The 26,498-nt window shown below is 36.3% G+C and overlaps 1 protein-coding gene across 1 annotated transcript; it reads left to right on the top strand.

The window, feature by feature from the left end:
* The first annotated feature begins 493 nt into the window (after nucleotides 1-493).
* LOC136202232 (transcription factor GTE4-like) lies at nucleotides 494-3,099 on the top strand. Its single transcript, XM_065992735.1, has one exon. It carries the CDS (start codon nucleotides 682-684, stop codon nucleotides 2,641-2,643), a length of 1,962 nt encoding a protein of 653 aa, XP_065848807.1. The 5' UTR covers nucleotides 494-681; the 3' UTR covers nucleotides 2,644-3,099.
* The last annotated feature ends 23,399 nt before the right edge of the window (nucleotides 3,100-26,498 follow it).

Below are 26,498 nucleotides of genomic sequence, written 5' to 3'. Positions count from 1 at the left end.
TAATCTATTTGTTCTTCATTCTTCCATTGTATCCAATATCAATTACGCTCGCAGATATCACTTCTATGACTTCATTAACATTTTATAATAATTATATATTCTTGAATTTCGAAAGCAGCAACACGAAACAAATAAAGGAATATAAAACAAAAATGAAGGGACAAAAAAATATGAGAGAGTTATCTTTATCTCATTTTTTTTCTAAAATAAGAGAAAATGTCAAGATATAGACATATAAAGAGAATAGTGGAAATGTTTTTTGGCCATTAATTACAAATTTATTTTTTTTAATAAAGTATTAAGTCCATAAATTAATTTTAGTTTAATAGAATTAAATCACAATTATAACCACTCGGTATAAAAAAATTTATAATTAATATGTGAAATTAATTTTATTAATTAGAGTTATTATGCTCTAGCCTTCTTAGAAATCGATAAGATATAACATACAACAAAAGCCTTTGAAAGCACCGATCCCTGCGTGTGTAAACAGCTAGCTGGTGGAAGGTTCGATTCGCATCTGTTTCGTGTTTTGCCCTAATTGAAATAGTGATTTTGGGGCAAAATTAGGGTTTTTGAGTGTTGTTGAGAGGTGAAAAACCCTAGTTTTCCGATACCTTTTGTAACTCAGATCTTTGTGGAGAGAGTGATACAGAGAATTAGGGTTTTAGAGTTACATGTATGGCTTCGGGAGGTGGAAAAGATGCAGCAAGAGAGAAGCAGACATATAGCGAGAGTAAAGTCTATACAAGGAAAGCATACAAGGGATCCAGGAACAACATCAACAATATCAATAACCTGAAAACCACCGCTCCGACGACAGCCACAGCCAACACTAACAACAACGATAAAGACAGAGACAGAGACCTAACCACTCCCAGCACAACAGCAACCACCACCACAGCTACAGCAACTGAAGCTGAGAACAACGGCTACAAAGACGATACGAACGAGAAGAAAAATGAAAAGAATACAATTCAAGTTCTAGAATCGCAAACCCTAGGTTCAGAAGACACAAATTCAACTCAGCAGCCGCCTATTGTAGGCCGGGATGCCAATTCTGATGATTCTTCGAGCCTCAACAGGCAGCAAGATACAGCAGCTGTAGCTAATATTGTGAGTGAACCACCTGCTGAGAATGGGACGCTGAAGCAAGGATTGGAGAAAAAAGTAAAGATAAATTTGGCTTCGAAGTCCAAGCAGGAGAAGAAAGAGCTCAGGAGGAAGCTGGAGAGTGAACTTGATATTGTAAGGAGTCTGGTGAATAAGATTGAAGCCAAAGAACGGGGGGTGCCTCTTGTTGTGGGATTTAGGAGGGTTAATTCGGATGTGGGATCAGTAGGTATTCCTCGTGAGAGTACCACTCCAATTGTTACTCCTACTCCTAGGCAGATGAGGCCTTTGAATCAGTTTAGCATATCAGTACTGGAGAATAATCAGGGTGTAGGTGAGTTTGTGGAGAAAGAAAAACGAACACCGAAGGCAAATCAATTTTACAGGAGTTCTGAGTTTTTGCTGGCAAAAGATAAGTTTCCACCAGCAAAGAGCAATAAGAAGTCAAAATTGAATGGGAAGAGGCATGTAGGAGGAGATTTGGGGTTCGGGTTTTCAACAGGATCCAAGGTATTTAAGAATTGTAGCAGTTTGCTTGACAAATTGATGAAGCATAAGCATGGTTGGGTGTTCAATGCTCCTGTTGATGTAAAAACTCTTGGTTTGCATGATTACTTCGCTATTATTAAGCATCCCATGGACTTGGGTACTGTAAAGACGAAACTGAACAAGAATTGGTACAAGTCGCCTGAAGAGTTCGCGGAGGATGTGAGACTTACATTTCATAATGCTATGACTTATAATCCGATGGGGCACGATGTTCATATAATGGCAGAGATGCTATTGCAGATATTTGAGGAGAGATGGGCTGTTATAAAGTCAGAGTATGATCGTGAGATGAGGTTCCCTTCCAGTTATGACCTGGGTATTCCTACACCCGCATCAAGAAAGACTCCTCCGTTGGCTCCCCCTCTTGATATGAGGAGGATTTTCGATAGATCAGAATTTATGGCGTATCCTTTTACTGATCCCAGACCAAAATCTATGAGCACAACTCCTTCAGGTAGAACCCCTGCTACAAAAAAGCCTAAGGCAAAGGATCCCCACAAGAGGGACATGACGTACGAGGAGAAGCAGAAGCTTAGCACGAATCTCCAGAGTTTACCGTCAGAGAAACTTGATAATATTGTCCAGATAATAAAGAAGAGGAATTCGTCACTCTCCCAACATGGCGATGAAATTGAAGTGGATATTGATAGTGTCGACGCAGAGACTCTTTGGGAACTGGATAGATTTGTAACCAACTACAAGAAGAGTTTAAGTAAGAACAAGAGAAAAGCTGAACTTGCAATAGCCAAAGCAGAAGCTCAGCAGAATGTCCAACAGAAGGCACCAGCCGAAGCCTTTGCTGGGGCACGCCAAGAAACTAGAGCAGCAAATGAAAGGAACACTACCACTTCATCACCTGTTCAAGTTGGGAACCCGGGAGACAATGGAACCAGATCAAGTAGTTCAAGCAGCTCTAGCAGTGTCTCTGGATCTTCGTCAAGCGATTCAGATAGTGACAGCTCCTCAGCCTCAGGATCCTGATGTAGGGACATTAACCAAGGAGGTTAGTAGTTCATGTTGGCAGAAAATTTAGAGTAGATGGGTTAGTAAGAGGCGATGGATTTTGGCAAGGAATCTACAAATGGTGTACAATGGAGAAGTTTGGGGGCAAACATTATGGAGTCGTCTTAGCGGAGTGGTTTATTTTGTGGCATCTTGAATCACAGTTAGTTGGTTTATTTTGTCTTAGATAGAAAATTTGTATTTACAGCACAATTGTTTCTTATCATCCATCAGAACATTAACTTAGAGTGTTTAGTAATGACTTAGGCAGATATGTTGATCATGAACTAGATAGGCTCTAAATATGAGTAAGAGACAATCTATTTACTATTTGTTGTGCTTGTTAATCAGTTGAATATGTAATATTGATAGGGATATGGCTTGGACATAATGTGGACTTCTTCGACAGTAGACATGTGGGAAGAATGCTTTTCGGATGTCTTGTTATTGTCCTTTAAATATGCCCTTTTGAGATGTAGTACTAGATTTTTTTTCCCTTTTACTGTGTGCATTTTATGTTGGGATTTTTGAGAAGAATGCAGAAGAAAATAAGAAAATGGTGCTAACAATTTTATTCAATTTGTCAATGTTCTGCACAAAATGAAAGGGTACCCGCTATGGTTACTTTGTTTTTTTACAAAGTACCATTACTTGGTGTGGTTTTCACCATTGGATGATAGAGCATAAAATTAATCCAATGGTGAAAACCACACCAAGTAACGGTAGATTTATGCCTTTTATAGGCTTATAATGCAACAAAGAAAGCAGATTTTTAAGGAACAATAAAATCCCCACTATTTATCCCACTAACAAATTAAAGACCCAGTAAACTAGACTTAATCAAAAAAACAAACTTTGAATCAAAGACACAAAAATCTCAACATTTCCTCCCGATTCAAAGTTTTTTTTTTTTACATATGATGTACTTCACATCATCATCATCTTGTAATGGGAGCACTTCTGTCTGTGGCTTCTCGGTGCACTTCTCACCGCCTTCATTTATTAATTGGAGCACTTCTCTCCAACATCAAAATACTAATTTTTCATGCATTAACAAAACATGTCAAATTAACATTTTCTTCTGTAACTTTTTGCATTTGAAACGCTAAGGTTTCTCATTTTGACATGGGTCTTTTTCTTATTGATCATGCTTCTCACCATTACCATACCAAGTAATTTTCAATTTTTCTTTTCAAATTTTGGCAAAGAAAATTCGCTCATCCACTTGTTCGTTTTCTGGAAGCCATGGTTGAGTTCTCCTTCAAATACTCACATATCAACCTGGCTCTGATACCAATTGTTGGGATTTTTAAGAAAATTACAAAAGAAAATAAGAAAATTGTACTAACAATTTTATTCAATTTGTCAATGTTCTGCACAAAATGAAAGATATAGATTTATGCCTTTTTATAGGCTTATAATGCAACAAAGAAAGCAGATTTTTAAGGAACAATAAAATCTCCACTATTTATCCGACTAACAAATTAAAGACCCACTAAACTAGACTTAGTAAAAAAAAACAAACTTTGAATCAAATCCCCACTATTTATCCCATAGTGATGTTTGTTGATTTTAGCATATTTTGTTTGATTTTACAACAAACTTTTAAAACATTACTTGGTTAGTATTGTCTCTTAAACATAAGCTGAATAAAATGCAAATACACCTATAAAATTCCATGTGGATCGATACTAATATAATAATGCGATTGATGATACGTGACTATACTACAAAATAAACACATCAGCATGCATGCACCACATGCGACATTGACGCGTTTGTGACAACATCCAGCCATAAGTCACGCAGAGATTAGTTATCGTGTGGCACACATATCCTATTTGGACCAAAAGGAGTGATTTGAAGTAATTAAAAAGATCAGCTTTGCAAATTACTCAAGTAGAAGATTTGACTTTGTAAATTAACTAAACAACATGTCACGTCTGTGTCTAAAAGTTATTTTGATATAGATTTTTGGATATTACTTATACTATTGAGTTTAATTTAATGGTTTAGCTGTAAATAAAAAGTTTTGAGTAATTTTTATAAAAAGTTATAAATTAAAAGGATTAAAATAAATATTTTTCAGTTTCGTAAAATAATATATACGATATTTTACAATTTAATTACATACTATTTTATTTATAAAAAAACATTTTGCATAAAGTAATAAAATTTATAATTAATAGGAGATTTTTCATTATAGTTACAATAATATATAATATTACTTTTATGGTGTTAGATGTAATTAGATATATATATTATTTTACATAGGAAGCATATGTTGTTTAATTTAGTCAAATGTGTCACCATTTCAATTTTTATACTTTCAATGTATTCAAAACACCATATTTTGATTAGAAAAAAATAGAATAAATAGTACTAATAAAAAGAAAATTGTTACAGTTGAGAAGTTAGTGGCATATGAATTAAAAATATTGATCCACGTGTAATGTGGATATGAGTAGGATAATATATGTGTGTGTTTAGGAATATAACATGTGTGCAAAACATTATGACTATATATTTCATTTTAGATAGACATGTTTGGGGGTGAATTCTTTTAAGAGATAGACATGTTTTTGGAGGGTGAGTGGATTTCTTAAAAATACTAAAATATAACCATGTGTAATGGTTTATGGGGATGAGTCAGCTGTCAACAGACTGTACCGATGAATTTGGATTAGCTGTTAACAGATCACATCGATTAATTTTGATGATCGAAAATGATATTTCAGTAACTGTATTTTTTACCTAAATTATTTTTAAAATGTCATAAGTATGATTTTGAGTAAGTTAGGTTCCGTTTCGTCAAATTTTAACGTCAAATTTTAACATGTTTATGAGTAGTGATTTATCATGTGATAAAAATATAAAATTTAGACAGTTGTTCTTTAGATTTGTTAAAGTGAAATTCGGTATTAATGGACTTCTAGCAGTGTTACGAGTCTAACTGAACCTTCGATTGGAATTAATCATATCAGTTTAGTGTTAGACGTTACAATTTCGATAACAAACATTAATAGTCGATAAAATGTTTGGTTTAAAATTTAGTTTTAAGCTATTTATAATTAAGTGACTTTAAATTGTCGAGTTAAAGTACGCTATAAATTAGAATGATTAATACCGATATTTGTTAAAATTTGAATATAAAAGTTGGTATAATAATTTGAATATAAAAGTAGTAAAATAATTTGAATATAAAATTAGGGTGAATATACTCTTAGTAATTTAACGTGGTTTAAAAGTATAATAAGTGATGAGATAATTTGATTGAATTAGTCGTGATAAAATTAATGAATTTTTACAGTTGTGGATCGATTTCGTAGAAAATAGGTTCGCCTTCTTCGTTATCCTGTTTGGCTTGTAGGCTGTTAGGCGTTCGTTTTCTTATTTCCCTTCATACCCGATGCCGTTTAGGATCGGGTGTGACATTTTGGTATCGGAGCCTAGGTTATTTTCTTCAGACCTAGCGTGGATTGTGATTTAAGAATATAAATATTTGGGGATAGAAATTTCGAAGGTTATATAGTTCGATAGTGAGTTAAAAGTCTATATGAATTTCGATGACAAAATTTTTTAAGGTGGGTAGAATTGTTACACGTCCGTATCTAAAAGTTATTTTGATATAGATTTTTGGGTATTATTTATACTATTGAGTTTAATTTAATGGTTTAGGTGTAAATAAAAAGTTTTGGGTAATTATTATAAAAAATTATAAATTAAGAGGATTAAAATAAGTATTTTCCAGTTTTATAAAATAATATATACGTATTTTACAATTTAATCACATACTATTTTATTTATAAAAAACATTTTGCATAAAGTAAGAAAATTTATAATTAATAGGAGATTTTTCATTATAGTTACAATAATATATAATATTACTTTTATGGTGTTAGATGTAATTAGATATATATATTATTTTACTTAGGAAGCATATGCTGCTTAATTTAGTCAAATGTGTCACCATTTCAATTTTTATATTTTCAATGTATTCAAAACACCATATTTTGATTAGAAAAAAAAATAGTAATAATAAAAAGAAAAATGGCCTAATACGCAAATAAACCCCTCAACTTGTCTAAATGTTGCAACTGCCCTCTCCAACTTTCAATTGTAACAACTTACCCCTTAAATTTGTCCAATTGTAAAACATAACCCAAAATTGGGAATTTTTTTACCTCATACTTGAAGCAACCGTAAAAATGTTTCTCCGGATTCGTATCACGCCAAAGATCTTATTATCACACTCCATGAGCGTTGCAACTTTTGTATTTCACGTGTTTCTTCAATTGCAGTCCATGTCAGCGATTTGGAGTTATGTTTTACAATTGGACAAGTTTGAGGAGTAAATTATTACAATTGAAAGTTCGGGGGACAGTTGTAATATTTAGACAAGTTCATGGGGTTATTTGTGTATTAGGCCAAGAAAATTTTTCTTAAAGTTGAAGAGTTAGTGCCATATGAATTAAAAATATTCATCCACGTGTAATGTGGATATGAGTAGGATAATATGTGTCAATTAGCATGTAAAGTGTGTTTAGGAATATGTACACGTGGATATGAGTAGGATAATATGTGTCAATTAGCATGTAAAGTGTGTTTAGGAATATAACATATGTGCAAAACATTATGACTATATATTTCATTTTATATAGACATGTTTGGAGGGTGAATTGTTTTAAGAGATAGACATGTTTTTGGAGAGTGAGTGGATTCTTAAAAATACTAATATATAACCATGTGTAATGGTTTTTGGGGACGAGTCAGCTATCAATAGACCGTACCGATGAATTTTCGGTGACTAGTGACGCCGACATTTTGGATTAGCTGTTAACGGATCATATCGATTAATTTTTGGTGACCGACGATGATATTTCAGTAACTGTATTTTTTATCTAAATTATTTTTAAAATGTTATAAGTATAATTTTGAGCTAGTTAGGTTCCGTTTCGTCAAATTTTTACGTCAAATTTTAACATGTTTATAGTAGTGATTTATCATTTTATAAGAATATGAAATTTAGACAGTTGTTCTTTAGATTTGTTAAAGTGAAATTCAGTATTAATGGACTTCTAGTAGTGTTACGAGTCTAACTGAACCTTCGGTGGGAATTAATTATATCAGTTTAGTGTTACACGTTACAATTTCGATAACAAACAATTAGTGTTACACGTTACAATTTCGATAACAAACAATAATAGTCGATAAAGTGTTTGGTTTAAAATTTAGTTTTAACTTATTTATAATTAAGTGACTTTAAATTGTCGAGTTAAAATACGCCATAAATTAGAAGGATTAATACTGATATTTGTTAAAATTTGAATATAAAAGTAGTAAAATAATTTGAATATAAAATTAGGGCGAATATACTTTTAGTAGTTTAACGTGGTTTAACTAGTCTAAGAGTATTCATAGTTCAAATTAATTATTTAGTTTAGAATTTTTGTTTCGGTGACCGGAATTAGTCCGATAAGAATATTTACTTTTAAACAATATAATATTTTCAGCTATTTAACTTTTGAAGTTGGATTAAATTATGAATCGGTTATTTTATACGAGTTTTTAATAATTTTATTTATATTAAAAGAATATTTAATTTTAAAGGATTTTGGTATTTTGTTTATAAACTATTTTGAATAATTGTGATTGTTTGTGAAATAGTTAATTGAAGGTAAATGATTTGGTTTTGTAGTTATGGAATTATTTGGAAATTTTGATTTTGGAAAGAAATTTGAGGACATCATGGTCTTATGAGTTTTATATATCCATCTAGAGTAATCCGGACGGTTGGTTTTGATATTTATTTGAAGACCATGTTCGGTGAGGAACGTGGCCTGTGTACACAGTCTAAAGACCTAGTCGGGTATTGGCAGCGAAGTGTTGGGTAAGACCAATACGGGATTAGGCAAGGTTAAAGAGACGTCTCGACTATGTGGTTATGGATTGATACACAAGGGAAGAAACTCTAGGATGGATATAAGGATATAAGGTTTCATGTTTTCGGTTATGAATTGATTTTGATATAAGGTTTTATGTACGATTAATTACGAGTTTGATTGATTACGAATTTGGTCTATTAAAACGTTTATTTGATTACGGATTTGGTTTGATAAAACGTTTGATTGATTACGAATTGGTTTGATAAAACATTTGATTGGTTACGAGTTGTTTTGAGAAAATGCCGATATAACGATGTCGGTATTTATCTGTGATTTGATTTGATAATGTGATTTTAAGGATTTTAAGTTTAAGTTTTATATTGTCGAATCGATAAAGTATTCGCGTATATTAAATAAATAATAAATAAATTTTAGACGGTCTGAATAAGCGTTTTTTGGTCTATTCCTAAATTAAGTTAAGTTATTAGGAAATTAAATTAAGTTTTTAACATGTTAAGAATTGATGAGTCGAATTCGTAGATCGGGATGCTAAATATATTATGAATAGTAGTAGCGATAAAATGAAGTCCATTAATTTCATCAACGTGTAAATAAGTTAAAGAACTACCTAAAATAGGTAATACTACGTGACTTTGATTCTCGATTTAAAGATTCAAAGTTATTCGAGATACGTAGGAAGCTTGATAGAAGTATCAAGTCCAAGCCAAATAATTAAATAAATTTCAAATAGTTTGAAATATAATTTCTAACGGTGTGTCAAGAAATTGGTTTAAAAGTATAATAAGTTATGAGATAATTTGATTGAATTAGTCGTGATAAAATTAATGAATTTTTACAGTTATGGATCGATTTTGTCAAACCCGACCCTAAAATCTATCAGATAAGACGGTGAGACAAAATAACTAACACTTATGAGTCCAAAATACAATTCTCATTTCTAAGAGGATGGTCCTTAACTTATTATCTAAACGTCTATCAACCTTATCCACATTAATTTCCCATAAATCCCTCATAACTCATTATTATAACACTTGTACTCGATGCACTACAATCAATAACAAATTACATTTGAGTAGCCGAAACATTGTTAATGAGATCAGAAGATGCTCTTCTTTCGAGACCATCTCCTTTGGTCATGTTTACAGGGAACAGAATAGAGTGGCGGACCGCCTTGCGACTGAAGGCCATTGAAGGATGCCGGGAATTTCAACCTTCTCTTCTCCTCCAAACTTCCTTTGTCAGATTCTGTCGGATGATCGGGTGGGGGTTAGCTTCCCTAGGCTAATCCCGGGTTAGGTTTTGGTTTTTGTTGTTTTTCGTTTCCTTCCCTACCAAAAAAAAAATAACAAATTACATTTCATTCTTCTATAGACGCCAAATCTATTTACATAAATCAAAACTTATTCAACAAATAATACCAATGTATATTTCTGTTACTTATCTCAAAATATAAAGTGAACAAAGTATTTAAGGAATTTCTCTATTAGCTAACCCAAAAATCTAATAGATTATTAGCAACTATTTAATTTAACTGTTTAATTTAATCTATCTAATTGGCTTGGACTTGATAATATAATCAAGCTTCCTACGTATCCCGATATTCTCAAGTTGGGAATCAAAGCCACGTAGTTCTACTCAGTTTTGACTAGACACTATTTATTTTACTTTTACCCTTGTATCTGCATAACTCACTTGAATGGTAGAATTTTTTTTATGTAATTCACTTTTCAGGTTAAATTATTCACGTTAAATATAATAATACCAAACAATCAATTCATTTTAGAATAATTTACTTTAACAATAATTTTAATTTATTTTTATATGATTAACCGTACTCATTTTACTCCATAAACGACTCCTGTTACCAAACCAATTCAACTCAAGGTTCAAATGATTGTTTTTCTCATATGAATTCAAATTCAAAATGTTAAGTCTAAAACTACTCGTTTACCGGCAACATCTGATTATAGTTACCTCAAGCATGTTAATATTTATAATAAAATTCAATGAATTAAATTAACCTTTGCTATTATGCGTAAACATATGATCTGTTTATAAAAATGGGATACAATGAAAACTCATTTAACTAAATTTTCAAGATGAAGAACATCAAAAGTACCAAATTAGTTCTTAAGGGAGAATGATTTAGCAAGAATCAAAGTCACACAAAAAAAAAAAAAATTGGGCAAATTCTCAATATTCCATTTCTTTTGGTTCAGTAATGGTAGGCCACTATTGAGAACACCACACCCATCTTTGAACAGTTATCTTACAATGATTTTAGTTTTATTTTGCTTCATCAAGATCATACTGAAGGGTTCCTCCATAAATATTAGGCAACGTAAACGGCTCATTTTATGGTATTTTCGAATTTCATGTGATTAATGAGACTTAGTTTAGTATCCTTTATACTGAAGGGAATCTAACTCAAAGTATATAGTGAGAGAAACTATATAAGGGTTACAGAAAATACGATTGGAATGAACAGAAATCGAGCTGTGCCGTGGCGGTTGCCACTGCCTTGAAAGCGATTTCGACAGACCGAGGTGCAATCTGTAATTCCGGTCGCTCCCCAAGGTTAACACAGAAGCCTTCGAACCTGTGCACTCAAGGTCGAAGATAATAGAACAGCAAAAGGTTATTTTAAGTGCCCAGAAAGTTTGATTAAAGAGGAATATCGAAAAAACTGTGTGTTCAAGAAACTGGAAACTCATGTATTTATAGCCTTCTGAAATAAGAACGTTGGAACGTTCACTTACACGTTAGAAGGTGGAGTAAGACCAGGAGAAAAATAAGGTTCCGTTTTTTACTGATTAAAACGTTGAAGAAAAATTCAAACAAGTTAAAACGGATAGAAATAAAAATAAAATTCGGGCCCAGTCGGGTCGGGACGGGCGGGCGTCGCGCGAACGAACGAGCGGGCGTCGCGCGAACGAACGAGCGAGCGCACGCGTGTGGTATATTTGCTAAAATCTTCTTAACACAATTTAAAGGCTTCTAAAGCCCAATTCTATATATACCCACTCAAAGGGTTGTTTGTTTCCCATGTGGGATTGTAAATGTGCTCTTGAGAGCAAAGAGGTTAATGACAAATATACCCACACTTTTAAAGCTATTTCTTATTCAACACTAAAGCCATTTTATCTAACAATCCCCCACAAATGGCTTTATAAAAACATTTAAAATAGTACAAAGGAAATAATTTTCTGGGCAAATAAAACGAGTAGGACAAGGTTATGAAAACTTAAGTATCAATGTCTTTCGATTGAATTGATACGTAGTGAGATGAGGCAACAAAGTGACGTTTTGGAAGTGAATTGCTCTTGAACTTCTGAAACTTCATCTGAGACCCCCACAACACGTAAATAACCTTAAAAAAACTTTTGCTGTTCCGCGATAAAACTTTACAACGCTTTTGAAGGCCATGCGTACACCTTGGATCTTATGAGTGCTCTAGAAAGACTGCCTAAGTCTTTCATAGAAGGCGGCCCACCTCCACACTCAAGTAGGTGATCTCCAAAATGAGATCATTAAGAGTTTCTCGTAACTCAACCTTCAAAATACATCCATCAAGTCCATGAACATGAACCACCACTTAATCGGGCTATGGATTACAAAATCACTATTATTTGCCATAGGAATGGGAGAGATATAGTGCATATCGAGGACAATATGGCTTCGTTTGACCACGAATGGTGTCCACCATATTTCCTTTATTCAACAGGCTTTAGTCCCATTCCCCTCGACGACTCAAGTACAACTCTTCTAGGTAATCCTTTGGTAAAGGGATCTACTAGATTCTTTTCCGACCTCACATAGTCTAGGGCAATTACCCCATTCTTCAAGAGTTGTTTCAAAATTCCATGTCTAATGCGAATAGGTCTTCTCTTTCCATTGTAGACACTATTCTTTGTAGTACCGATAGCTGCCTGTGAATCACAATGCATTGAAATGGGTGCAGAAGAATTCCCCCACAATGGAACATCTGCTACTAGTGCCCTCAACCATTCTGCTTCTTGACTAGCTAGTTCAAGAGCTATAAATTCAGATTCCATGGTTGATCGAGCAATACAAGTTTGCTTGGATGATTTCCAAGACACTGCACCACCACCTAGAACAAAAACATAGCCACTGGTGGAACTCACCTTATCATTGTTAGATACCCAATTTGCATCAGTATATCTTTCTAAAACAGCAGGAAATTTAGTAAAGTGCAAACAATAATTCATGGTACCTCTTAAGTATTTCAATAAGCGATAAAGTGCACTCCAGTGTTCATTATTTGGACAGTGAGTATATCTACTCAATCTACTAACAGCATAAGCTATGTCCGGTCTAGTATGATTCATTAGGAACATTACACTGCCTATGATCTTAGCATATTCCTCTTGGGAGACACTATTTCCTCCCTTATTGCTTGTTAAATTTACACTAGGATCATAAGGAGTTCTAGCTGGAACTACATCAAAATTGTTAAACTTTTTCAACAGTTTTTCAACATAATGTGATTGTCCTAATGAGTACCCATTTTCTGTCTTAGTAATTTTGATGCCAAGAATTACATCCGCTTCTCCCATGTCTTTCATGTCAAAGTGAGAAGAAAGAAAGGATTTTGTGTCATTAACCACATCTAAGCTTGTCCCTACGATAAGCATATCATCTACATATAGGCATATAATCACATAGTTCGAATCACAAGATTTAGAATAGACACATGTATCCGATCCATTAACCACATACCCATTGGAAAGTAAAACACTGTTGAATTTTTCATACCATTGTTTGGGTGCTTGTTTCAACCCATAGAGTGATTTTTTCAATTTGCACACTTTGTCCTCGTGTCCATGTATGACGTGTCCTTCTGGTTGCTGTATATAGATCTCCTCTTCTAAATCCCCATTTAGAAATGTCGTCTTTACATCCATTTGATGTATCACCAAGTTATGAATTGCTGCAATTGCAATAAGAACTCTAATAGTAGAGATTTTAGTAACAGGAGAATATGTGTCAAAATAGTCAATTCCTTTCTTTTGACTATAGCCCACTACAACTAATCTAGCCTTAAATTTTTCAATGGATCCATCAGGCCTCAATTTTCGTTTAAATATCCATTTACACCTTATAGGTCTAGAGCCTTTTGGCAGATCAACTAATTCTCATGTATGGTTGGCCATAATGGAATCTATTTCACTCTTAATAGCTTCTTTCCAAAAATCAGCATCTATAGAGGTAACAGCTTCTTTATATGTTTTTGGGTCTTCTTCTATTAGATAGGCAGACATAATCTCATCAGTAATGTTATCTGGATTTTCTAATAGAAAGGCTGAAATGAAGTCTGGTCCAAAGCTATTTTCTATTCTTCTCCTTTTGCTTCTCCTAGGTTCAAAAGCAACATCATTTTCATTCTCATCCTGAGGTAGAGATGAAGCAGACACAATTGGAGTAGGAAAAGGTAATGGAGTAGAAGCACTAGTTGCCTCGCACTGTTTGTCTTTCTTTAGGGGAAAGGTGTTTTCAAAAAACACTACATCTCTAGATTCACATATGCTATAGTCGTTCAGATTCATGAACCTATAAGCGGCACTATTTGAGGCATAACCAATGAAAACACAATCAAAGGTCTTGGGTCCTATGTTAGGCTTTCTAAAGGATGGAAATGCAACTTTAGCAAGACAACCCCAAACTCTCAAAAAATTCAAATTTGGTGCAAACCCCTTCCACAGTTCATAAGGAGTTTTATCTAATTTTTTATGAGGAACCCTATTCAGAATATAGCATGCAGATAGGACAGCTTCCCCCCACATGTTATCAGATAACCCAGAACTAATTAACATGGCATTCATCATTTCTTTAAGAGTTCTATTTTTCCTTTCAGCTATACCGTTTTGTTGAGGTGTATACGGTGCACTAGTCTCATGTACAATGCCATTATTTTCACAAAAGGACTTAAGGAAAAAAGTTCCATATTCTCCTCCCCTATCGGACCTAAGCCTTTTTATTTTCTTATCTAATTGATTTTCTACCTCTGATTTAAACTTAATGAACATATGCTCAGCCTCATCTTTTGATTTCAATAAATACACTTTGGTATATCTAGAGAAGTCATCAACAAAAGTAATGTAATATCTTTTGCCACCTTTGCTAACAGAATTTTTAAAATCAGCTAAATCAGAGTGAATTAAACCAAGCAGTTCTGTGCTTCTATTCTCAACAGGTAAGAAAGGTTTCTTTGCAAATTTTGCTTCCACACATATAGAGCATTTGGAGTTAATTTCAGAATTAGTAACATTTATAACATGCATATTTCCCAATTTTTTAATGGAAGCAAAATTTACGTGTCCTAATCTACCATGCCACAAATCAATGGATTCACTCAAGTAAACGGAAGCAGATGTAGTTGCATTAATTCCAACAGAATTCACATGGACAGTGTTCAAAATAAAGAGGCCATCAGCTAGGTACCCTTTTCCCACAAAAGTCCCATTCCTAGTGAGAATAACCTTATCAGCCTCAAAGATAATTTTTAAACCAGCCTTGTTTAGCAAGCTACCAGAAATAAGATTCCTACGAAGAGCAGGCACATACAACACATTATTTAAAGACAAGCTTTTTCCAGAAGTTAACTTAATTAAAACTGTTCCTTTACCGACAACACCAGCAGTAGTGGTGTTTCCCATGTAGACGCATTCCCCATCGGCAGCGTCCTCAAAGTGATTAAACAGGTCCTTGTTTGAGCATAAGTGCCTTGCAGCTCCAGTATCTAGAACCCAGTCCGTTTTGTTTTCCACTAGATTAGCTTCAACCACAACAGCATCAATAATTTCTTCATTTTCTACTAGATTGGATTGTGGAGCAGCTCTGTTGTTTGGATTATGATTGGTGTTCTGTTGGTTCTTCCTTTGGTAGCACTGAAATGCCTTGTGGCCAGGTTTACCACACACAAAGCATTCCACTACTTTCTTCTTCTGAATTCTTCCATTCTTCTTGAAAGGCTTGTTTTGGTTTGAGCCTTTTTGGAATTTGGTTGAAGGTCCTTTGTTCCTGTCTTTTGGCACCACAACAGATTCAACAATATTAGCATTAATTGAAACAAACTTAGAGGAAAGTTGCTTATCTTTCATTCGATTTGCTTCTTCAGTTCTCATGTGGCTGACAAGCTCCTGAAGACTGAAGTCCTTTTTTTTTATGCTTCAGATGGTTTCTGAAATCACTCCAGGAGGGTGGAAATTTTTCCAGGAGGACATTTGCTTGCAGCAAATCAGACATTGTCATGCCTTCACCCAGAACTTCAGCAACAAGATTCTCATATTCATGAATCTGATCAATGATGGGTTTTTCATCAACCATTTGATAATTGAGCCATCTTCCAACCACATACTTACGTTTTCCAGCATCATCAGACCCGTATTTTTCTTTGAGGGTATCCCAGATTTCTTTGGCAGATTTCTTATTGACAAAAATATCGAACAGTGGGTTCGACATATGATTCAGCAGATGACCCCTAACAGTTTTGTTGTCTTTTTCGTATTTTGCAGAACGGGTGTCGTACTGCTGAACAATCAGAGACATGGCAGGAGCGTTTGGGTCAGTGGGTGGTTCCTGGACAACAACATAGTCCAGTTCGAGCTGTTCAAAGAAAATCAGAATTTTCTGCGACCATCTCTTATAGTTAAGACCGTCTAGAGGTTCAAGTTTGGAAAGGTCAGGAAGGGATTTCGCAATTAAAGCAGACATGATTGCGAAATAGAAATTCGCTTTCAAATTGAGAGAAACTATATAAGGGTTACAGAAAATACGATTGGAATGAACAGAAATCGAGCTGTGCCGTGGCGGTTGCCACTGCCTTGAAAGCGATTTCGGCAGACCGATGTGCAATCTGTAATTCCGGTCGCTCCCCAAGGTTAACACAGAAGCCTTCGAACCTGTGCACTCAAGGTCGAAGATAATAGAACAGCAAAAGGTTATTTTAAGTGCCCAGAAAGTTTGATTAAAGAGGAATATCGAAAAAACTGTGTGTTCAAGAAACTGGAAACTCATGTATTTATAGCCTTCTGAAATAAGAACGTTGGAACGTTCACTTACACGTTAGAAGGTGGAGTAAGACCAGGAGAAAAATAAGGTTCCGTTTTTGACTGATTAAAACGTTGAAGAAAAATTCAAACAAGTTAAAACGGATAGAAATAAAAATAAAATTCGGGCCCAGTCCAGTCGGGACGGGCGGGCGTCGCGCGAACGAACGAGCGAGCGCGCGCGTGTGGTATATTTGCTAAAACCTTCTTAACACATATATGACTCTTTTTAGAGTAAGAATTCAATTTGGATCTAAATCTAAAAACTACTCTTTCTAGCTACCGAACAATCAGATTCAAAACCCGCTCATCATCTAAGTCTGAAACGACTCTTTCTACTGATAGCACCAACTAGAGTAATTAAATGTCTATAATCCACAATAAATCTCAGCAACTCGTATAGGAGGTCATCTTCCTCCTTCCTATTTTGATCAAAACCCTCACTGGAACAGCCACAAACTCGTACCCTCAGTTCAAAGAATACAGATGATAAAAAAAGAAAATATTTAAACACTACTGTAAGCAATAATCTCATAACAGAAGAAAAACATGCACGGATGAAATCATGAACAGACTCACCAAACGATTTTACCTTCGAAAATCGCAATGCATATTCAAATCGGACAGTTAGGAGTTCCTAGGAAAAAAATAGTGACCACCGTGAAAAACTTCAGACCTGAACCGAGCTCCTCAAGACACCGTTGGAAACACCGTTAAGAACAGGTGGTTCCGATTCCTAAAATTGAAAGAATCTAACAGATGAACTACACTCCTTTCGTCCTGCTACCTGATGAATCAGAATATTCAACCCAGCTCCATAGACAATTTATATATATATATATATATAGATTTTAACAATGTTTCTCATCCGACTAAGGCAAACGAAGACCTCATCTCTTTCTAATCGAATGATACAGAAAAGAGAGAGATGAGTGAGAAAGCAATTTCTGGTGCTATGAGAGAGAGAGCAAGGTGAGGAAGACGATGAGATCCCTTTCATGAGAGAGGGTTTTCTATAAATCCCTAGAATTGATACGTGTTTGCTACGTGTTAGATAGCTAGACTTAGGAAAAAGTTTATAATTCATTCTCCCAATTTATTAAAACATAGAGTTAGGTCCTTATAATTCTCCTTTTGATTTATTCTAACATTTCAATTTAGTCCTAATTCTCCAATTTAGCTCCGAATCTTCCAATTCGAGTAATAATTCTTTAATTCATCCCCTTATCATTTTCGTACTTATTTTTTTTATTTTAGGAGTAAATAAAAAATTAAACGATTAATTGTTCAATATCCGTCGAAAAACTGCAAATTCATGAGTAACTCAAATAATCAATTGATTTTCAACATGAACCTTTCTTATTTATTATTTTGATCATAAAAATAAGTCATTGCATATAACCAATCTCGATTCTTGCTAAAAGCACACGTAAAAATATAAACGGATCAAACCCAAAGATGTTATTTTGGATCTAAAGAATTAAAATTCAAATAATGAATTCAAAATATTATATAATCTAATATCAAATTATATATAAATTTATTTATTTATTTTATTATTATTATTATTTTTTGGATACGGACGTGACAGATTTCGTAGAAAATAGGTTCGCCTTTTTCGTTATCCTGTTTGGCTTGTAGGCTGTTAGGCGTTCGTTTTCTTATTTCTCTTCATACCTAATACCGTTTAGGGTCGGGTGTGATACAAGAAGTATTGTTTCACTGAAAATTTGATTTACAGATCATTTAATTGTTAATTTCACAAAACACGGACTTCCGTTTGCAAACGTTCAAACCACTAAAACTCTCTAAAATTTATGTTTTTAATATTTCAATTTAATTACAATTGTGAAAAAATATAAATTATAATAAGGTAATAAGGATAATTCTAGAAATAAGTAAGAGTTTTTCTACAAAATAGAAATTATATTACTACACTATAGCGAGCAAAAATTTTATTGTCTCAATTCTCAATTCTATATCATCTATTCAATTTATGACATATAAATGGATAGAGAATCGGAAACAACGTATTTACTTGTGCTTAAATCTGTAAATTGAAACAATTCAAAATCTATACAATGAGAAATTCTATTGTGGCCTAAAAAATAATGAGAAGTTCTAATGTGGTTCGGAACAATTGATGTTGATGCTTCAATATCAGAAGAAAGTTTCCTATACAATTGGATTAACATGTTCAACATCTTCTTCCACGCCATCTTCATTACTATCAATTTCATGTTTTGTAGCTTCAAAAATAAAGAAAATCAAATAGTTAGGTAAGTTACAAAAAAAAAATCTCAAAAATCATGGATAAATTTCATTTAGGGTCAAATACATGAATATCATAATTAAGTATAAAATTACAACTAAGTCATATCACCAAACTTAATTCTTAATATGACATTATTTTCTATACATTATGATTTTAAACCATGATTTAAAAATTCTAGATCCCAATTCATAAATCATAAACGCTAGAAAATATATTCTAGACTCCTAATTTATAAATTTTAATCCTTAAAATATATTAAATATACTGATTTTACTAGTTTAATATAATTCAAAATCGTTACTTGACACAATTGTAGATACTTTTTTAAAAAGTGAATTTATATGTAAATTTCTCTTTCATTTATACACATTATTAACATAAAAATCCATTAATAACATTATAGTCCTTAAACTTTATGTCTACACATAAAAATTCTAGACCTTTATATTACTGTAATACTGTAATATAAAAGTTAAAATCAATAAAGATCCATTAAAAATAAATGAAATTATGTCATGACATGTTTGAGTGCATCATTAACTCTCTTTTTTTAACTTTATATCATTGACTCTTTATTTTTATCCATGTAACTATAAATAATAGTACGTAAAGTATCCAATATATATAAATAGATAAAGTAAAGAAAAAAAGGTTGGTAAACTAGTTACGTAATAAGACATAATAAAAAAGGATAAATAAATTATTAGTTCCTACATTTTAATCTAATATGTTGTTTAGTCCTCGTATTTTAATAATACATTATAAAGTCGTTAACTTCTGTTATGTTCAACATTTGATTCTTTAAATATTTGAATTAAAGTGTAGACACTAATAAATTATTTACCCTAGTAAAAAATACAAAAAATAAATTATAGTCGTATGATGAGGGCATCGGGCCTCCGAAGGCGGAACCGGAACCTAAAGACGAGACCCTGAGAGAGTTGACCGAGGGAGACAAGATCAAGCGTGAGAAGCCGAATACGCGGGGCGCACGTAAGGGGACGCGAGGCGTGAAGAACCCAATATCAGGGGAACAGCCTAGCGGGTCATGTACGCGGGGCGTGCCTTCCGAGGCGCGGAGCGTGGAGCAGTGTTTCGAGGAGAGTTCCGCCCAGGAGGTAAAGTACGCGGGGCGTACTGCCGGGGACGCCACGCGTATGAATGCCCAACAAGAGCCACCAAGCCGAGAGACACAACCACGCGGGGCGTGAGTAAGGGTACGCGAGGCGTACCTGGGTTGAGGAATACTTCCTCCCCAAGTTCTTCTTGTTAGGAACAATATCTGCCACCTTCTATTTACTGTTTTGCCATTCAACTATTTACCACTTTGCCATTTAACTTAATTACTCTTTATATATCTTTATGTAATTCCTACCTTACCCCTTTGGTTTCTTAGTTGTTGGTAACCCTAAGGGAGGTCTTTTAGTCTTTTGTCTTTATTTGGAAGGAGTGTATATTCTCCTTATTTTGTAATGTTTCAGAACTTTGATGAATATTGAATTTGAAGCCTCCATTGGAGCAAGGATATCATCCTTTTGGGTTTACTCAACCTTCTAGTTTAGCTAGAGAAGTTTGTACTCTTTGTGAGTTTACGATTAAAACTCTCAGATCGATTTAATCTACATCATCAGTTGGTATCAGAGCCGAGTCGTTTTCCTTACCAGAGACTTCTTCTCGGAGATGGTTCAACCACGTATCACCATCGAAGCCATGGGAATCAATGAGCAAAGGTTCGAAGCACTAGAAGCAAATATGAAGGTAATGAGTGACAAAATGATAGAGATTGAAGAAAAGCAAAAAGCGGGTAGGAGAGAAATGCACCTTGTCATGGAGAGACTCACTCTTGAGTTTCGGAATGCCCACACTCAACCCGCCGAAGACCTTCACCGGAAAACTGAAGATACCATCCGGCCTCCATCGGATAGACACCCAACGCCACCTCCTTTGAGAAACCAAGCACCACAACGAGCGGACCCTCGGGTTCATGAGGTAAGGCATCCTAACGCCATGGTCATTAGAAATGCCGATAGTGATAGTGACGGTGATCTATTTGATGATTTCGAGTTGAATATGATTGCTAGAAACATGGGTATTAGGCATGATATCGGTATTGGGAATGTTAGGCATGTGAATGATATGGATATGAATGATGTTGTTGGTCCCGCGCATGTGCGTGTCGGGAATTTGGATATTTTGAATGTCGATGATGTAGGTTGTCACGGAAGGGAAAATTATAGGATGAATGATCCTTATGGAGGTCATGACATTGGTAGGGGCGGCTATAGGGACGGAATGAATGGGAGAGTGGGGTATAGAGGGCACTATGGGAGGGACGACGCATTCAATTTGAAAGTTGATCTACCTTCATTTGGAGGGGAACTCGACATTGAGGGGTTCCTTGATTGGTTGCTTGAGGTGGAGAGGTTCTTCGACTATGTGGGCATACCGGAGGATAAGAGAGTTCAGTTAGTGGCCTATAGATTGAAAGGGGGAGCCTTGTTATGGTGGGATAATGTGAAGGAAGAGAGAAGAAGGGGAGGGATGGAACCGATTAGGTTTTGGCAGAGGATGAAATCGATGATGAGAGAACGGTTTTTGCCACCCGACTACGAGCAATATATCTACAGCTCCTACCGGAATTGCTCACAAGGACCTAGGAGCGTGCATGAGTATACTTCAGAGTTCTTGAGGCTTTCGGCAAGGGCTAACTTATCGGAAACCGAAAGCCAAAAGACTTCAAGGTATCTAGAGGGGCTACAGTATAACATTCAAGACAAAATTGGGATGATGACTTGTGGAGAATTTCCGATTAGCTTCCGTCCCTGTGGGGGGCGTCGTTGAGTTCGATGGGGGGAAGCTCCGATGCCAAAGTCAGTATAAGGTATGAAAGAGTAAACTGAATTGACAAAGTAGGGTTTCTAGGATTGTGTGAAATGTGTACCTTGATAGCTTTGAGATGCAAGCTATATATATTAGTGAAGTTGTAACCATTAGTAACCAGAAAGTCTCCATTAATGCTTCATTACTGGCGGTTACTGGTTTCCTTTAAGTATGCCCGTTAGCTTATTAATAGCTTATTAATGGTCTTTATTGCGGGATCGGCTCAGCTGTTCCGCTGGCGGATTGAGAGGTTATGTGGCGATTCGCCACATACGTTTCGCCCGTGGATCCCTTGTGGTGAGGTCTTGGTGATTCGCCTGTCGGATCACCTTACTTGGTACGCCGTAATATTCCGGTATCAGAGGATTAGTACGTGGCCGTTCTAGACGAATATCTCCTTTGATCCTTTGGATAATATCCCAATGTTATCAGAAGCCCCCCTAAAGTTCCTTTAAAGTCCTTTAGGGCTTTTGAGCTTCTTCGCGCGCCGTCATTATGACTTGCATTAATGGTTACTCTGTTCGATGCCAATCGACGGGTGACACATGTCATGGGCGCGCCGTCCGAGGGGAGAAAAATCGTCTTCTTCCTTCCTCTCTTTCTCTTTCTCTTTCTATTGCATTTGCGTTCTTCTCCATTTTCGTCAAGTTCTTTTTGCCCAAAGTTCTTTCCAGAATTCGGAATCCTTCAAAGCTTTTAACTTCCATGTAAGTGAATTTTTGCTTTTGATTTGTTGAATGTTTAGGAGTTCCTCTTCATCTTCTGGGTCTACTTTTGAGCTTTTTAATTTGACTACTTCCTCTGAAACCGTAATTAGCTGGACTTCTTCCTCTTTGGGGAATTCTAATTCTTCTGAAGGTACTGTTAGTTGCGATTTAGCTGAGTTGCGTAACTCGGCGTGTAATAGCGGTCAAACTCGTTTAGGTAGGACTCGAAACCATCCCGTCACCGTTGCTCGTCTTGCTCCGGCGATAGATTCTAGGTGGTTTTTGGGGATGGAGGCATCTTCTTCAGCCCCGTCTAGGAAAAAGGCGCCTCGTGCGGAGTCCACTTCCTTTCGTATGAGCGTCGTGGATCTAGCGCGTCTGGCGGATCGTTTTCCTCGGATAAAGGAATATGAGACTATGTTGGCGGAAGCTCATCAACGACCCGCCTGTCCGCCAACGGGGTATTTATCTGTATATAGCTGTCACGTAGAAAGAGGTTTCCGACTTCCCCTTTCTAAGATGATGGCGGACATCTTAGCTTACTTTGACATCACTGTCAGCCAACTGCATCCAAATGGCTGGTTAGATGTAGCTCTGGACTGTTACTTAGCTTCAAATTTAGGGGTAGTTTGTAACCCTCGTGTCTTTCGAACTCTTCACAAACCGATGAAACGACAAGCAGAGTCTTTTTACACATTTGCTAAGTTTGGAACCTATTCGCTGTTTAGCGGCAAGATGTCCAATGTCCATCTTTGGGATGAAAAGTTCTTCTATGTAAAGATAAAGGAGGGCGAATCTCTAGGCTTTCCGTCGGTTTGGGGTGCCAGGCCCTTGCATATGGCTGGAGACATGCGGATATTGACAGATAGTGATGAGCAAGTGGCGAATGTCATGAAAAGTGTCAAGGCGGAGGCTTGTACATACGCCGATGCCTTGGACTTCATGATGAATGGCATCCCTTTAATCCGCCGGGAAGGGAACGAGATCACTTATGTGAAGTTTACACAACTTGAGGAAGGTAACCTTGTTTTTCCTTGAACCTTGATTATTTTACGGTTCTTTTGTCAGGGGTTTGTCTAAGGCCAGTCACGCTCTTGTAGAGATACGTAAGAAATAGCAGAAGGAGGCGGCTCGAAAGAAGGAGCAGGCAGCGAATCCCCAGAATGGCACAGGAAAGCATCCCGCTGATACAATAGCTGATCTTCCTCTGCAGAAGAAGAAGAAGCCTGTTGTATCCGACGGACGAAAGTTTATGGCGGATGCCATGAGAGCCGCGATACCCACTGTGGAGAAGGAACAAGTAAGTTGTTGTAGTGTTTCTTTTCCCGTTTTGCGAATCTAAGCTTTGACCCCCCAATCTTTGTGCAGATGGTGAAGCCTGACCTGGGCGGTTATTGGTCCGCCAAATATGGTGATGAGGGATCCTTGAGGAATGAATCCGTCATCAATGACCTGGATGAAGCTCTTGGTCAACTAGGCGAGGTGCGAAGGAGTCAAAACCTGATCTCGGGATCTACCCATGTTCAGTTGGGAAAAACTGAGCTTCTCACGGTAAGTTCCTTTTTGCATTTTTCGACGAAAGGATGATCTTCCTTTGAAGGAAGTTTTTGCTGTGGTTCTTTCGCTTAAATGGGCCTTTGTATTAATAGGTATACACCCGTATGCGTGCTATGGAAGCGGAGCTCCTTCAGGGAGTGGCGGATAAGGCCACTATTAAAAGGTTGGAGAAGGAGGTTGTCGCGGCCAAGGCGAACGATGCGTCCGCACTTGCCCTAAAGGATGAGGAGATCCTCAATTTGAAGAAGCAAATTGATGCGGATGCGAAAGAACATGAAGCGGTTTTAGATGAAACGGAGATCCTGGCTGGGGAGCGAGCTTACTACTATGGCGAGTGGATCATGGCGTACGTCCAACTGGCGTATCCCGAGATCAATTTTACAGATACGGTTGTTCGTGGTTCCTGACGTGGATGTGGTCCTCAAGTATCGCAAAATCCCGGAGGTCAAGGACTACATCCGTGATTACATTCGCAAGGTGATGAATGGATCTGTCGAGGAAAGCAAACCCCTTATTGATCTTGAGCCAGAGGTCCTCGATAAAGTGCCTCCGAAGGCGGATGACCAGAATGTGGAGCTGATAACCGATGGTACCACTCCTCAAGGAGAAGTTCTTTCTGTAGAGAAGGAAGCCCCTTTGGAGGGCGCATCTAATGTAAACGATGCTAAGGAGGATGCTCCTGTTAATGTTTAGTTTTGTAAAACTAAGTACAATTTTTAATCCTTGCTATAACTTTATTTGTGTTTACTTTAGGCTTTGTGCAAGTAAATTTATAGGCTTTAGGATTGATTTGAAATAGGTGGCCAGCCATACTTCATTGTGTGAACCTTTGGGAAGGTTGAAAGCTGTTTTATTCCTTTAAAGGAAGTTAAGTTGCCTTAGGGGATCGATTTGCTTCCTATCTTTGAGGTGAATCGACCCGCCCTTAGGACTTATGAACCCTTCTTTGGGAAGGATGTAAGAAAGTGTAAAGATCTCGCGTCCGAGAAATGTTTTAACTCTATCTCTAATGGTGATCATTTAAGGATTGATCCACCCACGAGAGTGTTCTCCTATCTTTGAGGAGAAAAAGTAGCTGTGTCATGATAGCAGTACTTTTTGTGTGCGAAACGTTGGGTGCCCCCCTTCTTTTTTAGGCTGGAATATTTATATTGCTGCAAATAAATACTTTAAAAAAGAATACTAACAAGAGAACAATTTCCTTTTATTGATTGGTGATACGCTTTATTACAGCAAGCTGGTCTTATATGTGGGCCTCATTAAAACCTTTAATAAGAAAAACCTCATGGGAAAAAAGCTTACTAAAGGAAAAAGAGTACTCAAGACCTTGTTTACATTCTATTTTCTGGCGAAATATTTGCGGAGATTTTGGAGATTCCATGTATGTGGCAGCGTATTTCCTTCCATGTCTTGAATTTTAAATGTGGCGAATCCAATTTTGTCTATAATTCTGTACGGACCTGTCCAGGTGAGTCCCAGCTTTCCTTTCCCTTCCTTGGATTGGATTTTGTCTGCTTTGCGGAGTATGAGATCTTCCACATTCAAGTTTACAAGTTTGGCATTTTTGTCATGGTAAGCTGCGATCCGCTGCTTGTAAGCCGCCATGCGTACGTATGCCTTTTCTCGCCTCTCCTCCACTTGATCAAGACTTTCTTTCAACCTTTGGCTGTTTTCATCCTCGCAATAGAATGCAACTCTGTCACTTGGGACCTGTATTTCAACTGGGATTACGGCTTCGACACCGTGACAAAGGGCGAACGGCGTCTCGCCCGTGGTTGTTCTGGGAGTAGTGCGATACGCCCATAGTACGCTCGTTAACTGATCCACCCATTTCTTGTCATGCTCTCCCAATCTTTTCTTTATTCATTTGACGATCGTCCGATTTGTAACTTCGGTCATACCGTTTGATTGAGGATAATAAACTGAGGCAAATCTGTTCAGAATGCCCAATTCTTCACAGAAAGTTTTGAACTCTGCACAGTTGAATTGCGTTCCATTGTCAGTGATAATCGTATGAGGAACTCCATGCCTTCCTATGATGTTATCCTTGATGAACTCCACCATTCGTTCAGCATTGATAGAGGAGACAGCCTCAGCCTCTACCCATTTGGTGAAATGGTCCACAGCCACTACAACATACTTCCTCTGTCTTCGGATAGGAGGAAATGGTCCAACTATGTCAATACCCAGACCGCAAAGGGTCGACCTTCGATGATGGGCCTTTGAAGGTGTTTAGCAGTGTGTGATTCGTTTGCATGAATCAGACAATTATGGCAAGACTCCACGAACTTTTGAGCATCAAGTTCTGCCGTAGGCCAATAAAATCCTGCTAACCTGGATTTCTTCAAAATGGAGGCTGATGCCTCATGAGCCCCACATGCGCCTTCATGTAACTCTCTGAGGATCTGTTGTCCCTCTTCTGGCACGATGCATTTCAGCC

Source organism: Euphorbia lathyris, chromosome 8 (assembly GCF_963576675.1).
Source record: "Euphorbia lathyris chromosome 8, ddEupLath1.1, whole genome shotgun sequence".
NCBI classification, from domain to species: domain Eukaryota; kingdom Viridiplantae; phylum Streptophyta; class Magnoliopsida; order Malpighiales; family Euphorbiaceae; genus Euphorbia; species Euphorbia lathyris.
The sequence above is the reverse complement of the archived record's forward strand: the minus strand, read 5'-3'. Positions and strand labels throughout refer to the sequence as shown.

What these genes read in the sequence shown, in the direction of transcription:
- LOC136202232 (XM_065992735.1), top strand. Translation starts at nt 682, where the DNA reads ATGGCTTCGGGAGGTGGAAAAGATGCAGCAAGAGAGAAGCAGACATAT.